The sequence below is a fragment of the Ptychodera flava genome, chromosome 4 (genome assembly GCF_041260155.1).
Source record: "Ptychodera flava strain L36383 chromosome 4, AS_Pfla_20210202, whole genome shotgun sequence".
NCBI lineage: Eukaryota > Metazoa > Hemichordata > Enteropneusta > Ptychoderidae > Ptychodera > Ptychodera flava.
The window spans coordinates 16,908,289-16,927,355 of record NC_091931.1 but is presented as its reverse complement, the minus strand read 5'-3'; the positions used below and the strand labels follow the sequence as shown (position 1 = coordinate 16,927,355).

General features: G+C 37.3%; 1 protein-coding gene across 8 annotated transcripts in view; it reads left to right on the top strand.

Annotated features, from left to right (window-relative positions):
* Positions 1-16,059, top strand: part of LOC139131027 (transcription elongation factor B polypeptide 3-like) — a 43,464-nt gene extending 27,405 nt beyond the window's left edge. For all 8 annotated transcript variants that reach the window (XM_070696938.1, XM_070696944.1, XM_070696936.1 and 5 more), the window contains one exon: positions 14,458-16,059. In XM_070696938.1, coding sequence (XP_070553039.1) covers positions 14,458-14,694 — 237 coding nt within the window. In that variant the 3' untranslated portion in view covers positions 14,695-16,059. The remainder of the gene's footprint in view (positions 1-14,457) is intronic.
* The last annotated feature ends 3,008 nt before the right edge of the window (positions 16,060-19,067 follow it).

Below are 19,067 nucleotides of genomic sequence, written 5' to 3'. Positions count from 1 at the left end.
CATTATGGAAGGGGGTGAAAAAATCACATCTGGTTACACACTAGTTTGTAGGTGTTTTTTAAATTTCTGCAAACATGGAAAAAACCGAATTTCCAACAATGAATGTTTGATTGCCATTAGAGAGAAAGACCCAAAAGATCAGTCACAACTGAGATTGGTATGTGTCAGCCCACTGTGATTATATTCAATGTGTTCACAAACAAACACTATCTTAATCCTATTTGCTGAAATGTCAGGTTTTTATAAACATACTCAAGTCGTAAACAGTCAACAATCAACATTCCTAAAATAAAATATATACTCATAACTATTAAACAACGTCACCCCCACCTGCCAAGTGCTTTTATGCTTCTGGTTTTGAAGCCAAGATAAAGAGTCATTCTGATGAACACATCTGTCATTTCCATTTCATTTAGAAGACATTCCCAAGCTCATCAAACATTTTCATTCTGTATTGTTTTGATGTTGTATGGTTGTCAAGATGACTCACTTGTCCCTGTATCCACGGTCCCACACTGTCCTTTTGTGGGACTGTGATATATCCAATGACACTGGCATGTCTTAAGACACGCAATTGTTGTTTCAGTCACCTCAAATCTTCCACATAAACAGGAATTGATTTGATCTTCCCCTTAAAGACCTTAACAAACAAACATTTTTCAAATCTGATTAAAATATCTGGTTGGACACTGTGTACAATTTTTACGCTTTGTAAAATACTTTAAGATTCAAGCTTGTACTTTCCACAGAAACTACCAAGCAACGTTGTATAGTGTCTGGCAGTTTTCAAGAATTGCATGTTCAACTCTGTCGCTATGCATCAAGGGGGCATATCCTTTCTAGATTGGTGTGTATCTGTATGAATTCATGCAAAATAAGATCGATCCAAAATCAACTTTGGTTAACCACTCAAATGAAAACAAAATTTTTTGAAATAAATTCCTAATTTATCGATATTTCTCAAGGATTGTTTTTATCTGTACTTTACCGATGGCTTTCTTCGGCAAAATTCAAAAATGTGTGGTGAATACCAAAGAATTTTTTTGCAAGAAACTCCCCAGTTGCCAGCTTACAGGAGCTTAGTAAGCACTTAAACTCTGACAAAGCACTCTGTCAACAATTGTTGGGTTCCTTTTGTGGACATCTTGGATACAAGTACTTCCAATCACAAATATTTGAATTCATGCCAGTCTTTGCCACAATAGGCCGGTTACTTCACATCAACTTCGTAAAATACACCATTGTCGCAATACTGTAAAACCTGGCATGTAACTTGTACAAGCAATTTACCTGCCTATGATCATTCCCGCCATAATTCACCCACTCATTTAATCCAAAATTGTAAGCCTTTTTGATAAATTTTTAAAGGAAACATCATCACTTTTAGTATTTGGCCCAAAATGATTGTTTTTACTTCAAATATTTTGTAATTTTTTGCCATAAGTTATTTATTTTTGTCAAAAGATTCTCTGGTTTCAGTGGTTTTGTTTGTTTGCTTGAGTAGATATCATACACTGTATATTTTTCAGTTTCTCATATACCCTTTGACATTAGGCAGAAATGGCATGCAGGGTAGGTCATGCTAAATTTACCTGTGCATGTTTTCTAACTCACCGACTTAAAAAAAATTTGTAACAGAGTTTATACTTGAAGTTATCACCCGGGGTTGGCTTAGAGCGCACTCTCTCACAATGTCGATAGTGTACCTGCTAGAACTGCTAATACAAATACGTCCCTAGTTATTCTACCATGGCTATGTACAGACCCCAATGTAACCATGCGACTATTCACACAACAGGAAGTACATTGTATATACACAGCAACTTGTATTGAAACTGTAAATCTTTCCACATTGTTATACACCTTACAAGATAAGATAGGGCTCTGATTTCTTATGGTGTCAAGAGCAGTTATGTTTGCCTTTAATACTGGACTATTGACAAAGTGTCAGTTGACCCCTTAACCCCTGACACCATTTTTCTCCAGCCAATCAAAAGGGCTCACTTGCAATAAACAAATGGCAAGACACTTGTGTCCCACAATGCACCATTTATAGGTATGATATATAGCTATGACTTTTGGTGATATTTTTGGTTATTTTTGTTCCAGAAAACAAGCAAATGTTCATCTTTTCCTGAAAATCACGTTGAAATACAAGTTAACTTTTAACCTTATCAGCACAACACATTTTGTACAAACTATGCAATGTTATTGCTGACAAATAAATCCAAACCAATTTCAATCGTCAATGGTGACATCGGACAGTATACACACTCAGTATGTGTTGGCATGTATAACAGTACGGGTAGGTGTTTCAATGTGACTTTGAGTAAAGAGCAGGGCACCGTTGTTTAAAAAATCAATTTTTTTACAAATACTGGTGTATGAATCAGAAGTTACAGCGAACACGGAGTTCTCACCAAGTGTACAGCTCTTCTGCATCAGTCAGGTTCAATGACCTCCTGAACTCTGCTGTTGTGTATCATTCAGAGGACAACATCGGCCTTATTTTAAGTTTAAACATTCTGACACCTACACGATGCCATTTACCACGGAGATTTACCCAACGTGTTGACTGAGTGATGGCTGTACTTAAGAGTACCTTCATTCCAGCGATTCATTCCATGGAAGCAAGCCAGGGGGGAATATACCGCAAGAATCTACCTGAAGATGTTCCGCATTCCCTGCGCCCTGAAAGCAATTTTCATTAACATTCCCGGAAGTTTTAACCACATCCTGGAGATAATTAAGCGGTGGAAGCGCCACAATGGCAACTATGCCGGCTGTTTGTCTTCCTTCTCCGGGATGAAAGCCTTCATTTGCGTCTTTTTCTTTTCCCGGTGACCTGCTCAGCAGTTCAAAAGACACCTACTCTCAGCGTAAACCTGTTGGTTATCCATTATCGCCGTGGTAAATGGGGCCAAAGGGTCATACGCGTTGTCAATATGAGGATGAAGACAGCCGGCGCGATTTGGAAGAGAAATGATGAGAGCATACGTACAGCCAGGCATCCTGTTTTCAATCAGCTCTAAGTGCCTTAAGGTTAAATGATGTAGCCATCCTCTCTGTTCTAACAGGAAGCGCCGTTCAATTGACAATCCTTATGCTTCATCTAATTGGGAAGAAACCGGCATGATTGACAAATATTTCATCTTCCTTGGTGTCCTTTTTTCTCTCAATGTACGTATTGACAAAAGTCATGAAATATTTTCCAGAAGGTATTGCTGCCTGAAATAACACTCGGTGTCTTTATTTCATTAAAATCGTCTGCCTGGTTTGGTTCTTATATCCTTTGCAGGTGTATCAAGTATTTTGCCCTGGAGGCCATATTCCCATTTCTGTCTCAGGAATGGAGCAAAAAACAGCAGCTTGGCTAGATTTGTAGTGGCATTATTCCTCTCAAGGCTGACAAAATCTCCATGTGGCCATAATGATATCTGACGGAATCACAGACTCCAAGTGAATTAGTGTTACAGCTGGCTGTTGGCAGCTCAAAATCTCTTTGACTACAGAGTCTCCATCAGACTGTACCCTTGATGAAGATTCTAATTCAGTTGAGAAATATTGTTCCGTTGTACAAAGGATGAATTTGGATAAAGTGCAGTTTCCATGGAAACAATTTTGAGTCTGTTGTACCATGGTGTGATAAAGTGGGGTTGTCATCATGTTTTACTGTTTTAGCAATTATATGCCATAGCTGTCAGAATTTAAAATTTGCACTTAATTGTGTCCAGATTTTAAAATTGCATATTATCGTTGCAGGAAGTTGAAGCTGCATGTTTTAGATTCCAGAATTTAAAATTGCTCACTATAGCTTCCGGAATTCTTGTTCACATTATTGTTACAGGAATTTAAAACTATATGGTTGCTGGAATTTAAAATTGCACACTAGTGTAATTGCATCAGTTCAAAATTGCTCTCTATAGTTGCAAGAATTTAAAATTCTACATTACAGGCACAGGAACTTGAAACTGCACACCATTGCACTCTGTAATGACAGGAATTCAAAATTGCTTTCTATAGTTGCAAGAATATACAATTGACTTGTATAGATACTTGTAGGACTTTACAATTGCATCGTAATTCGGGAATTTAAAATGTTTATGCCACAGAAACCTTTCCCTATGTAGGCTCATCTGCCATCTGTGGTTCTGTACATTTAAAATCAGTCTATGTGCAAGGAGGCTTTGATTTTATGACTTTGTAACCAAGTCACCATCAATCCCTTTCAAAATAATTTTATATCAAATTTCACTCAAATTTTATTCAATTTCAAAATTGATTAAAGGATGTAACTTAACTGGCAATAGATTTTATTAGACTATCAATCAATGAACCCAAGTATTGTAGAAATTAGTTCACTTCATAATGACTTGAAATGCAATTCAAAGATTCATCACAAATGTAAAGAAAAAGTTGTCTGGTATTTTACCAGGTCATGACTCTTGCATGTTTCTCATTCTTATCTAAGCTTCAAACTTTGCAAGTAAAATGAAAATAGAAATTAATTTTCTATTCAATTATGGTGTATTTATGCCACATTGCTTTAAGTATCTCGGAGATACTTTTTGAATCCTCCGGGTTGGACATCTTTTTCCAACTTTGTTAAATCTCAGTACCAGTGCACTGGAACGGAAAGTACGGGCCAAATGTCCTATAGATAGAGGGACTCTTGGCTCAATCTCTTCACGAACAAGCCATGGTACAGTCCATTTGTTTCTGTTGCTTGGTTGTATCCATATATAAGGAAATCATCCCACTAATCTAGAGATATGATAATACTCAATAATTTTGTTGCTGCAAGCAGTGTCTTACCCAAATTTTTTCGTAGGGATTTTTTTTTCTAAATGATGTTCTAAAATTTTCACCTTTTTTATTGGTTTATTGTTATGAGAATTTGTATGTTGGATTAATGTACAAGATGAGGGGCTGAAGAGGAGGACATGAAAGGATAACTTACTAGTTTTCATGCCTACCTTTCTGGCCCTTCCCTATATTATAGGTGATGGATGTAATAGTGCTTTTAATTAGATCTATTTGACTCTAGTTTTAATTTGATTCTCCAATTAATTAATTCTAAAAAGATTATTTCTATGGCCTTTAATTTTTCAGCAGATCTTATAGATATTAGATAATTATGCATAAATCCAAAATAGTGAATCATAAATACAAGTGGTATTTTTATTGGTGTACTAAAACTAAAGTTTAGAAACTTAGATTTAATTGCCTTGTTTTGTAATGTAAAGACTTAAAAAAGTGAACATGAAATAGTGGAAACCTTATTTTTCAAATGTCAAGTTCAATTTTCCCGGATCATCAGGAGATGTCAAAGGTGCCATGTTCAAGAGAAAGACCAGTGCCATCTTTACTTGATGTCAAGCTCTATTGATGTTCATTAAGGCAAGAAAATGGAATGTGATTGTTCATCTGATTGCCGTAAAGATGCAAGATAATTATAGGTGGTTAATAGATTGATGGACTCGAAGAGGAGCAAAGCAAACTCAATCAAGTCTAGATTGGGAACTGTGAAAGCAAAAATTTTGAGTTGATTGAATCAACAGCAATTGATTTGAGGAGGAGGATGAGAGAGAGAGAGAGAGAGAGAGAGAGAGAGAGAGAGAGAGAGAGAGAGAGAGAGAACGGACATGCATGAGATGTTTGTTGTTGTACATTCCTGAGCAGCAGCTGTTCTGTCTTGCTGGGAGAAAAGCCACAGATGTGCAATGACAGTGTGGTGTGTATGTGTGTGTATGTAATGTGTGTACATGCCATCAGATTTATACACTAGGGTTTGCACTGACAAAGCTCTGTGTTCATCGTGTTCATTGGCGCAGTCACTTCCACACCAATGTTTGCGTACTCTTTTTGTTGGTTGAGGTGGGGGAAGGGGGTAGCTAGGTCACTGTTGACTCTAGCCGTGTCCCATGGGACCCATACAGAGTGCAGTCATGGTGAAAGACCTTTGTATAGTGACTGTGTGTCTACACGGGCCTTTCTACAAGGCATGAAAAATGTTGTTCTGGGAAGGAGGTCAAGCGGGAAGGTCAAAAAAACAGTCAGAGGATCATAGATTTTGTGCTGCCCTTTTTTTACCATTATGCTCTCACATTGAGATTTATTGGCAGAAATTAAAGAAGTAATGGACTAGGGTATTTGAAGAATGTTAGAAACTTGGCATTATTTTCTATCGAGAAACCAGTTGAGGTTAAACTGGGAGGCGCAAAAATGTTTTGTCGAACATGCAAAACTCATCAGACTAATATCTGTGAAGTTCACCGGTTCAATTCACTGCTATGTCAATTTACTATAGAAAAGTCTGTAAATTGAATGTGCTTTCTTGAAGTTGAAAGGCAAACAGAAAAAAATGCAACAGTGAATCATATCATAGAAATTTTGTGGGTCTATACATCAAAGGGTTTAGATTTGTGTAAAAAGAAGCAATGGAGAGAAACTGTGGAATATGCATGGCAACTGATCAGCTGGCACCATAGATGTTCATATCAGTGACAGCTGATGTTCATTTCATGTGACCTCTGATAGGAAAATAGCTTTAAAGGCCCAGTATCTATAACTCTCGATGATTTTATTTCACAAATTTTGTTTTGTGTGTCAATTGCACATTCTTGTTCTACTCCCAAAAGCAAGTTGAAACACCTGCTATTGAGCTACAGTCCACAAAGAGTCTACCCTATCAAGCACTGTTATCATTGCATACTGTACATTTAAATTCTAACCCGGACTAGAATTCCATCGTCAACAATAACAACAGTCTACTCATGTACTAACTGAGTCAGCAAAAATAACACTGTGTATCACAACAGGCTTTTAGGAGTAGTACAAGAAAGCGCATTTGATATTAAAAACAAAGTCATGAAAAAATCATCAAAGGCCTAAAACTACTGGCCCTCTAACATTTGATGGTACTGTTATTATTTTTGTTCCGAGAAACACATACTTTTATCTTGTTCTTTTCCCTATTAAAAATGTGTTGAAATACAAAGTAACTTGAAATGCTTTATGAAATATGCAATGTTGTTGTGGACATAATGAATTCTAGTCCAGACTTAAAATTCAGTTGTCAACAATAAAATTGGATATTACAGACATACAAAGTGTGTCGGTAAGATGTACTCTTGGTATTTCAACATGAAGTCATTTTGGAGTGGAATGAAAAGTTTGAGTGTTAAAAAAATACAACACAAATACTAGAAAATAGTTCAACAATTTCAGCTAATGGAACTTTAATGAAAGAAAGGCCGAACAATAACACCTTACAACTGTATGTAACATGGAAATAGTCCAATATGAAAGCAGCTTTCAACACAACATGTCTCTTGCCACAAATACTGCAGCAAGAAGAGTAGAATATCTTTGAGAATGTGTGTCTAAAAATTTGAGTAGAATCTGCCGAAATTCCACCATCACTATGAAGAGAAGAGAAAAAAGAGACGGATGAAGTATCGCTGTCTGAATAGCATCAACTGTGGCTTTTGTTGAACTGCTGAGACTGTCCATTGACAGGCTTAAAGTCATTGAAGGAAACAAGTTAAACAAGCTATGCAAATATTAAGCCGGAAGAAAGACTTCATTCTGATGGGGTGATTATGCCAGAGCTGAGAAAGTTCCCACAGTTCTCAGCCAGGTAATCCCCCTTTTTTGCCTTTCTTTTCAAAAGAAAGTAAGCAATTCTTTCATGAGCTCTGGAGCAGTCATACCTGGTGACCTCTTTGACCCATTGGTATGGCCAGTGTTGTATTGTACAGTGTGTCCGATGGTAATTCTGACACAAGTTCATGAACATTGTTATCATTTCTCATATTTCCCAAATACAATTAGTAGATCCCTGTCAACCATTTTTCTTTTCTATCTGTCATGAACAGTTTATGTTCTCTATTTCCACTCTCTTTCTTGTTGCCACTCCGGGATAACTTGGTGCCACTGATGATTGCACTGTGGGAATGTTAGAACAACAAATCCCATGAGAGGTAGATGCCATTGATGAGGAAAATCCCTAAGACAATAAACATATTAAGGAACCACAATTAGTTATCTTTCCTTTACAGAAAGATCTTGATGAGATCAGTGACTTGTGATGGGTTACCGTCATGATTTACCAAATGAGCAATTGCAGTGCCTGTTCAGTCTGTGATACTGTACAATGGTAACATCAAAGCATGGGGGGGGGGGGGGGGGGAGAGGGGTGGAAAATCTGCTGATTCAGCAAATATTGGTGTGAAAATTAATTTAACCCTCACCTGTGTAGAACTTAACTTTCAAAGAAGCAAATCACGCAACTTGAAATTGCGCAATTTTTTCAACCTTTCTCTACCTGCACAGTTGGCCTCCAGGTTTAAAATGAGGTCTTCCTTTTGTGATGGAACACGCAACCAAGCTGATCACAGCGTTGAATTTTAGGCTATTGGCAAAAAACTAACACTGTTCATTGTCATGATCATATGCTATCTGTGTCCCTGTTAAACCAGAAAATTGTACCAAATTGTCCCTGAAAATTCTCTCATCATATAGGAAAATTGAGGTTTTTTGTACTTTTTGTTCTTTTGCTGCCAACTATCATGTAAATTTGTCTGCCCGAGATGCGAAACAAGGACCTTTTGTAATCACAACCTGAGGTTATTTCTTTTGTTTCCAAGTATTATGAAGGAGATTGAAATATTGCGTGTCAGCGGCAGATTCTCAGAGATGAGATTAAAGGATAAAGACAGTCATATGATGCCAATTTGCATATCTCTGGCACCGTGACAATTGCCCCATCTGAGGATTTCAAACATTTAGACCATCTTGCTGATTAGACGGTATTTGTAGGAATTGACCAGTAATCCTGTCAGACCTATCTTGCAACACAATCAGCATTGAGCTTGTATGAATGTGGATTTAGGCCCTGAAGGTTTAAGTTGACAAAGGTGACCATTTATTCATAGGTCATATATATATATATATATATATATATATATATATATATATATATATATATATATATATATATATATATATATATAGTAAACATTTATAACAAGTAGAAACGACTTAGGCGTTATTCAGAGTTTCATGCTACATGTACATGTGTTCTCTGTAGCGATCATATATATATATATATATATATATATATATATATATATATATATATATATATATATATATATATATATATCGAAGTATGCAGATGTCCTCGTGGGACATGTATTTATATATGTACCAGCATTAATAAATATATAAATATATGTACCAGCATTAAAATTCAATAGAATTTCATGGCAAAGCGTAATTTTTACCACAAGGAAACCAGATTTCTCATCTAGCATCAAGTCAGCAGTTCTGTTGAGCATGTTTGTGTCAAAAAAACACAGAAACTTGACATGGGAAGTTTAAAGTAATCATAGGTTTGACAATGAGGGACCTGACATTACACTCGTGGCCACTTTAGTGTTGATTAAGCCTGTCTGGTGCAAGCAGAAATTCTGTTTGTATAAACGAAACAAAGTGGCAGTCGATGTAATAAATGTGAGGTTCACTATCGGCACCCCACTGTTAGGATTGAGATAACGTTCTACTAAAATGTCTCGCCTGCCCAATTCAAATCGATGACAACACTGCACTGTAGACACGCTGTAAGTCTGCACTCCGACAATGAACATCAATAACAACGGTCGCGAATATCATACGGGGAAAATCCTTCAGTAAGGACGTGGGCAGCTTGATTGTTCAAAATATAAGACATTGTGGTGGCAATTTGACATCTAGCGAGGTACCATGAGGAGCTATAAGAACAAGCAAGCGACTGTTTTAAGATAAGCGTGGAGGGAGCCAGAAAAGTTTGGAAGAGATATACATGTATCAGGACAGGTTCCCTTCAACCGGGATGAGAAAAGTGTCGTTCATGGTTACACACATGTGAATACATGTACATGTAAAATGCTACCCCGACTGTACTTTACTCTTACCTTTCCGTACCAAGTGAAATTGGAGTAAGTTTATTCACGGTTTGTAGGAAAGAAGCATGGCTTAGTGCAAGTGAATGTTTATTTCGAAAGTTTTGCAGTCAAGACGGGCGATGTCTGTAATTTAATTGCTAACATTTTCAAAGTGGCATTTTCTCAATTCCGCGTCTGAACAAAGTCTGAACACGACACTTACGATACACAGCTATAGTATCGTTGGTATTCATTCACTGCAATATTGAAATCGGCACAAAATGTGTGATGTTCTGTAACACTGACTGCATTTGAAACACATGAGTTTTAGCAGAAACTAAATACTGATAGGGCAAGTGCTGTGGTCAACATCATTTGTATACAGTGTATTTTATAATCACTCCGTAATTTCAGGCTAATCGGCGTGTCCACGGGGTACCGATAGTAGGATCATTATCACCACTGATACAGGGTAAAGTAACCGTTTTATCACCCTTCTGCAGACAGAATTTCTGCTTGCACCAGACAGGCTTGATCAACACTAAAGTGGCCACGGGTGTAAGTGTAAGGTTGAGAATTCACAAAACGCGTGTGTGTGTAAACATTGGCTGTTCTCAACTGAATGACATTCTTGTTTTCCATTGGAACTGCGGAGAGAGTATGTTAGAAGTTTGCCAGCTGTGTGAAAATCATGGGAGTAGAAAATAAACAGAAGACTAGTACAGTACAGTGTGACTGCAAAACTGGAAACACTTTGATGAGACACTGGTCTTTTCGCTACAAGGATATTAAAAAGGAGTATAGATAGTATGATGTGGCATATTTAACTTTTCTTGATTTTTAAGGATTGAATACTTGCCAAAACTCAATTACTGTATTTTATGAGAATAAGTCTTATGAAGGTGTTTTTGATGTTATGATATACCCACTCAAAATAAAACTCAAATCGTTTGGAAAATAAATGCATGATGTATGTCAGATAACATCAGAGCTGTATATAGATGTTAAGGTGGAATGCGCCTCGGGGACATATATTTTGAACTTCAAACCTTTCCAAGTATTCCCTGATCTATCACTCATGGGGGTTCATTTTAAAGCTATTGGTGTAAAAAAAACTTTACCGTCTTAGTTTTTCCAAAATCGAAAATTTTAGTTTTACTCCATTGAGTTTACACAGAGATGGTGGCCATTTTGGATTTCAAATATCTGTAAATCTTGGGTAATTTGCATCTCTAGTACCAAAAATTGCACGGTGACCTCAATTTTTATTCTTGATTTTGAAAGAGAATTGTAGAAAGATTCCTTGAGGAAATTTTGAGCAAATGTCGCTCACTTTCAAGGCGCATACTACCTTAAGGTAGAATGCATCTCAGATACAGATATTCTGACTGAAATACTTTTATAATTATACTTCTAATCCACCTCTTATATGGGCTCACTTTAAAGCTATAAGGGAGTAAATATAATTTTCTCCATTTCATTTTTGTGAAAAATGTATTTTTCCCCATATATTTAACACAGGGATGGTAGCCATTTTGAATTCAGTATGACATTAAACTGGTCCAATAATCATTTTTTGCTCACGTGTTGACACACGTGGGCATATGTCGCAGCGATGTCTGTCTGTCTGTGTGTCTGTCTGTCTGTCTGTCTGTCTGTCCGTCTGTCTGTCTGTGTACTCAATATCTCAAAAACGGCTCATCAGATCAGAATCAAATCTTGTACATAGATTCAGTTTGCAAATGGCAAGAACTGATTAGTTTTTGGTGGGTGTGGCTTGCTTACTTTTTGCTCATTTGCATAATTAATGATTTTAGAAAAAACTGATATATATTGACAACGACAGCACACAATTTGATGAGATTCGCTACAAATGTTGATCACACCAAGATATATCAGCTTTGAAAGATATTAATGGGTGACGTGAAAGATAATTACTAAGTTGCATGTTTAATGAAATTTCCTAATTAGGAGTATATATCTGAATTTGCTCGATCAAAATTGACGAAACTTGGTATGCATATTGAAGATTCTATGATTTAACCTTATTGAAAGTCATTAAGCATTTTTACTTCATGCAAATCCTAATTTGCATATTTAATGAATTTTTGAAATTAAGGATATCTATTTGAAGTTACATGACCAAAATTGATGAAACTTGCCATGTACATTAAAGATACTATGATAGAACATTATTAAATGTCATTCAGCATTTTTACATCAGCCAATTCCTAATTTGCATATTTTATGAACTTTCCTAATTAGGGGTATTTATTTGAATTAACGAGACCAAAGTTGATGAAACTGGCTATGTACATTAAAGATACTATGATAGAACATTATTGAAAATCATTAAGCATTTGAACTTTAGCCAATTCCTTATTTGCATATTTAATGAACTTTCATAATCAGGGATATTTATCTGTATTGACTGAACAAAAGTTGACAAAACTTGCTATGTACATTAAAGATGCTACGATACGACATTCTTGAAAGTCATTAAGCATTTTTACTTCATCCAGCTCCTAATTTGCATATTTAATGAATTTTTGAAATTAGGGATATATATTTGAATTTACATGACCAAAATTGATGAAACTTGTTATGTACATTAAAGATACTATTATGTAAGCTAACATTATTGAAAGGCATTAAGCATTTTTGCTTCAGCCAATTCCTAATGTGTGTATTTAATTAATGTTCCTAATTAGGGATATATTCTTGGATTTATTTGATCAAAGTTGGCATAACATGCTATGACATTGATGATTATACCAGGTTATACCAATATTGGAAGTCATTTCGCACTTAAGTTTTCATGTCAGCTAATTAATAGTTTGCATATCTAATGAGCTTTCAAAGTTTGGAATATATAGTTTGAAGGACTTGACCAAAGGCAATTACACTTGCTATATAAGTGGTGATACAATTATAGCAGTCAAAGAAATTAATTATTTTTATTTCAGTTAATTACATATTTTAATACTTAATGACCTATAGAGTTAATCTGTGGTGAATATTGTTTATTATGTTGATCATAATACTTTCAATGAAGTTGCAAACATGTGGCAAATGTTCAAATTTATACATAACTGCAATATATAATGAAACACGTGAGAATTTACAGTTCATATCTGGTCATTCAAGGTAATACATTACCAGGTCCATGGGACATTTGAGATTTACAAATTTAAGTAGGACCATACTGAGCCACTGATAGTTAGTGGTGGTACCAGGTGTCCGGAATGGGTAAGCGTACCCTGCTAGCATGCTACACCCGTCAGGATTGGTCCCAAAATTGTCTAAATATCGTATGAAGTGATACAGTATATGAATCACTGTAATAAGTCAAAACCGGGAATGCTGTCGCTAATCATTTGAGTGACCAAGGTGTCATATTTGGCCACAATGTCATCATATCGACCGTAGAACTTTTTGAAAGTCCTCACGAGTCTTTTGATGTATATCCCTGTCTCACTAGTTTTGATACCAATGAGCTGTGTCTCATTTGAAAATCAGCGTAGGCATCACAAGCCCTACAATATCTTAGAAGTTGAGACACACACACACCATACAGTCAAGTCTCTCATTTTCAGGGTGCACACTAACTTAATCATATGTGTAATTATCATACTTTGCAGGTAGATACACACATTTTGATTTGTTCATAAATTCTATCTTTAAGGAGGGTTGAACATATGTCTTATCAGCTGCCAAAGCTTGTTTGTTTTGACAAAAAGAAATAGCTCTTTTTTCAGCTTGTATAGAGTTGACAAAAATAATGTTGGATATGGCCACTTTAAGCCTTCCAAGAAATGCCACCCTAATTTCAACCCTGTTATTTCATAAGAACATTAGATATCTGGCTGACAGGAAGGAACTTGTATGAATTTTCGGTATATTTCTTTGAGCATGGTAAGACCACCACCTGTTGATTTAAGTCTACCAGGGTGGTGTCTCAGAGAAGAAATAACAGTGAGGTTGACAGCGGTGTGTGATGAAGGGCCTGCCCGTATCATGTGACACATAATCATGACAGGCCACAAGGTGTTGGGATTTATGGAGCCAGGGTTAACGTTGAGAACTTGAAACCTCACAAAACAACTCACAGAATGAAGTGAAAGTGAATAGAAGTCAGAAGCGTAACATGGGCTGTGGTTGTTGTTTGTTGAATTCAACCTTTGTTTGGTTGTAAAATTGAGTGACATGTCAAGACTTATTCGACATCATTCTTTCTCTCTGTTTGACACCATGATCTTTCAGCTGCTAGTAATATTGCAGCACTCTGGGTCATTCTGCGGTCTGAGAGCGCAGAGACTGGTGATGAAAGAGTTTAGTTTAGTTTACCCAATGTGTAGGACTAGACTGAAAGATTAATCATGTGAGGGTTTTCTGTCACCTCTGACCTGTCGGAGGTACTGGAGCACCCTCACACTACTGAATCTTTCAGTCTGGTGTATGCCATTATGAATACAAACCTTGCCAAACGTGACTCACATCCTTGCTTTTCTTACTCTCTGTCTTTCAGGCTTGGAGAGGTTACCATGGCAATGTGTATTTTGAGCCTCTGACATGTAGGAAGATAGATACTGCTCCTGTACATAAAGATAAGTCATTTTATACGTCGCTAGTACTGAAGAATCGGGGGACCAGATCGGTGACTTTTTCACCAAGAAGGAAATCCTGTCCAGGCACAATTACAAGAGGGCAACTACCAAACGGCCAGGAACTCGGCAGATGGCGCTGTTGGACAAGGCGTCGGTGATACAACGAATGGATGAGAATGTCCAGGAGGATGTCAGGTGGATCAGTGGCTTGGAGTCGGTCGGTAGTCTACGCGTCGGCAGTCCTGAAACATCCCCCAGGTCGAGTACCGAGCGCTATGACAAGATGCGGATTTGCAGGGGTTTTGTCAGTCACACCAACTCACCCAGATTTCAGACTCTACCCATAGTTCCCCTGAAGGGAGGCAGGATGACGCACCCGGCCTCCAAGAGTCATTACTTCACGACCCAGTACCGTGGCAGCAGTCGTCAGGGACTAGTGAACAGCCGTATGGCGATGAGCATTTCACCGGAACTCTACAACTACAGCCCCTCAGCACCTTTGCCCTCTCTGGAAAAGATACAGGCAAGCCTGCAGAATGTGGAAAAATCCCGGGAAATGGTGTTCAGTATTCCGCCATACCACCCGGGCCTCACGACAGAGAATCCAACGCCAAGGTCTCCAAAAACTGATCCCAGGGTACATCACAACATGGAAGGGGACAAAAACAAGAAACTGCAGTCTTACTAGTTACCTAGGTTACAGAAAGTACTTCTCATTTGCCATATTTGTTGATCATCTTGTGCACTGTAAGAAGTGTCCTCATTAAATGGATGACCTTTGTCCTGAGTCACTCAGTCAGCATGCTCTCATTCAAACTGACTTGACCTTTGACCTAAATAACCATGAATCTCTCCCAATGAGATGCAAGGGACCGACATAAGACAATTATGTGTTCTCTTCACTGACCAGTGATGTTTGTTTTAGAACACTGGAAATAAACGTAATTACAGTGATAGCAGATCAAATCTTGATCCAAAAGAGCTGTCATTGCATCAGACCGTGAACAACTCCCAACAAAACTGGTAATGTTGGCAAAAAATCAACTTCAGGACTTGCAAAAACCTCTTTCAAAAACCAGGGTGACTCTGTTCCTCAGTTCTTTAGATCACGCAGAATACCTCCCCTCTATACGTACTTCTCTACTCCTTTGATTTGACAAATCACACAAGAATACAATTATTCTTTCTTGTATTCACCAATTTACATAATATTTGTCGCCATATTTTATCACAACCATGACGGTGAAAATGAAGATCTGGCTGATGTGTGGATATTTTCATACCTTTATCAATTTTGAAACTCAAGTTTTCCGTCCATCAACTTGCTTGGACAGGCTCTCATATTTACCCGTGAATTTTTGTTCCTCCACTGGTTTGGACTATTTCAATGTAGTATATGGGTAATAATAGATTTATTGCATGACAGAGATTTATCATCTTTGTACAGCGAGGAAAATTCCTCTTTTTATAAATGAAATGTACTGATATAACTTTTACCTGAAATAAATTGCAAGTAATAAAAAGCTATAGAGTATATGCATGTTCAATTGCTATGGTTGTTTATTTATTTATTTATTTATTTATTATTTATTCAGTTATAAGTATACATCAAGCGGTGTCAGAAAATACACTATAGAAAGGTTAAAGGGCCAATAATGCCAACTTTTGAATAATATTTCCACTTTTGTTTTGAATGTGAACCATAATTCCTTGTTCTACTCCCCAAAGGATGTTGATATACACAGTACTCAGCTTGTCAGCTCAGTTTGTAAGTGTGTAAACTACATTGTTATTGTTCAAAAGTGAATTCTGGTCTGGACCAGAATTAAAATATAAACAATAACAATGCATTTTACACCTATAGACATTAAGTTGAGAATCTAAACAGCGGGTTGTTTCAACATTCTTTGGGGAATAAGAAGTTTTTGTTGATGTGCAAAATAAAAATAATGAAACAAGTCATCAAAAGTCAGCATTGCTGGCCCTTTAATGATCACCAGGAAAAAATTTGAAAAATTACAAAATCTAAAATAGCAACATGAGGCAGGAGTTACAAAGCAAGTGTTTGACGTGACAGAATAAATGGAAGGTGCCATCATCAATGTACATGTATTATGATTCACATCATACAATTCATCGGCTTCTGCGGATATTAAAGGTATCCGTAGCTTTGGTTACTCTTTTGAGTTTCTCCGCAGTTTTAACTTCATACTGGCATCATTAACCCTTTTGAGTGCCAACGTCAATTTATCTCACCTTTATAAAATCATACCATAGTCAATTTTTCTCAGATTTTTGCCAAAGTTTTGATAAAAAACTGTTGCCAATAAAATATGATGTCCATCTGGTCCAAAATTATCAAAATGTTTCAGAAAAATTCATAAAAATTTGCAAAATGTGGCAGTAAAATTTTGGTGGAAAAAATTGCAGCACCCAAAGGTTTAGCATCGTTGAATACCGGTCCGGACATGGATTTGTCAACAATAACAATGCATGCATGTACGATATGGTTGCTGTACGCCCCAATGTCTATATTTCCAAAACGGCTGAACGACGCTGCTCGTGCTTCTGGTAATAAACACGTGAAGCTGAGAATGCAGCCAAGTCGTTACGCCCGCCAGATCTTTTGCGAGGGTTGTGCCGTTGAGGGGCCAGTCGGAAGAACTGTAAAAATGATTGCCCTCTGTTATTCTGATGTCATCATGTTTCGGGTGCAGGAAGGGCTAGGGCGCCTCCAATAGTTCAAGGGAAAAATACTCATGTTCCCGTACTCAGTCCTCCAATTTTATGCGACTGTGTTGTGTTGTAATAGGACCCATGGGCCTCGCAACAGAAAGTTTTAATCTTTTGCCAAAACTAATACCTACCCCAGGGAAACTCAAACCATTCTATCAATATTTGAATTGAGCGGTTATATCCCATAGTAAATTTATTTGTCCCACAAACTCTCTCCAAGACGCACTCAACATTTACTTGAGTTGATTGTATCCTCAGCAGTGGACGTGTGAAAAGGAAATTTGACATAGAGGAATGAAATATTTGACCATTGAATTTCACGCTTTGTTGTAGAAATATGTTTCGTTCAGAATACTGCATGTGACCGTGGGCGTACATCATGCATGGGACGGCTAACAATCTCCGCACCAAAGTCACGTGTATGTTGAATTCTAGACTTGGTTCAAGTCGGTGAATTTTTAAAAAATGATATCATTTGTAATAGTTTCTCTTGTGTCTCTCCTATTTCATATGAATCTATTTGAAAATTTGGCAGCCCAGGCCAGGTTTTCCTGACGATTGAACGCGTTACCTTTGAGTCTGCGCAGTACTGAGTTCGTTTCTGCCGGATTCACTGTCATGTCATTCCGGGTGAAACTCTCCTCTATTAAAAGCGTGCACCCCACTCATCGCGTTCACCCCACTCACGGGTTTCACATGAAAACAGAACACAAATCATCACGTTCATCCCACTCAAACATTCACAAATCACAGACTTGAATCAAGTCTAGTTGAATCCCAGTTCCTTTCATCCACCGTGAGTGGCCGTGATCCTATTAGCTTTTTTAGAAAACACTTACGAAATATCAAGGAAATACTGAATTCGTAAACGATGACTTATCGACTGTTTGCCAAGCGGAGGCTGGGGGAAATGTTTCGTGAAAAGCACTTTTCACGGTGTGCAATCATTAATAATCGGCTCATCTAAAAAAAACTCCATATATGTGTATGCTGTTAAAAGTAATTAATTTCTATATGTTTATTAATAAAACTAGCTTGGAATAATACACAATCGTTGTATGACCCAGAGTTCTGGTCACATCATGACGACCCAACAATATGTGCCGAGGTACATTTATTTATAAGCCGCGGTAGACGTATTCCCGAATAATGTTTCAATCGTGACACCCATTCCGCTCCACAAATGTTCACTTGTCCACAGTTTCCTGCAAAATATAATAATTACCCGCAATATTTGTGCAACAGACACGACATTTTAGGTCGTTAAAGAGTCTGTGAGAAACACAGCGATAACGCGTCAAGTGCAAACTTTAAAAAAACGCCATCTTGTAGCAATTTACTCAACTTTTCTTTTAATAGGAATTAGTTTTTGAAGCTTCTCACTGTGACAAGTAGTGCACCACTTGTATCAAGGTAAATGCTAGTAGTATAATGAGGAATAGTGAATGGAATAATATAACCGAACCGAGAGGTACAAGGATAACACGTTTGTTGGCGAGGCTGAGGAGTGAGAAGGCGGATGGCGCCGATTCTTCGAATCCTAGACTCCCAAACGAGGCTCCAAATCGGAAAACGGTTTTCGACGTGTTTGATCGGATATCGAAACTTTCACAGGTTTGGATGCTGCTGTCATTGTTATATCCAAAAAAGGTAAAAAAAAGCTATGTCACAAAATCATGTCTCATTGTCGACAAGTAGACATTTCCGATTTTAAACACCATTGTACAAACTCATTCCTCTTTGACGAACAAGGAAACGTTACGTAACTACTTACCGTGTTCTAGGTAAATGTTAT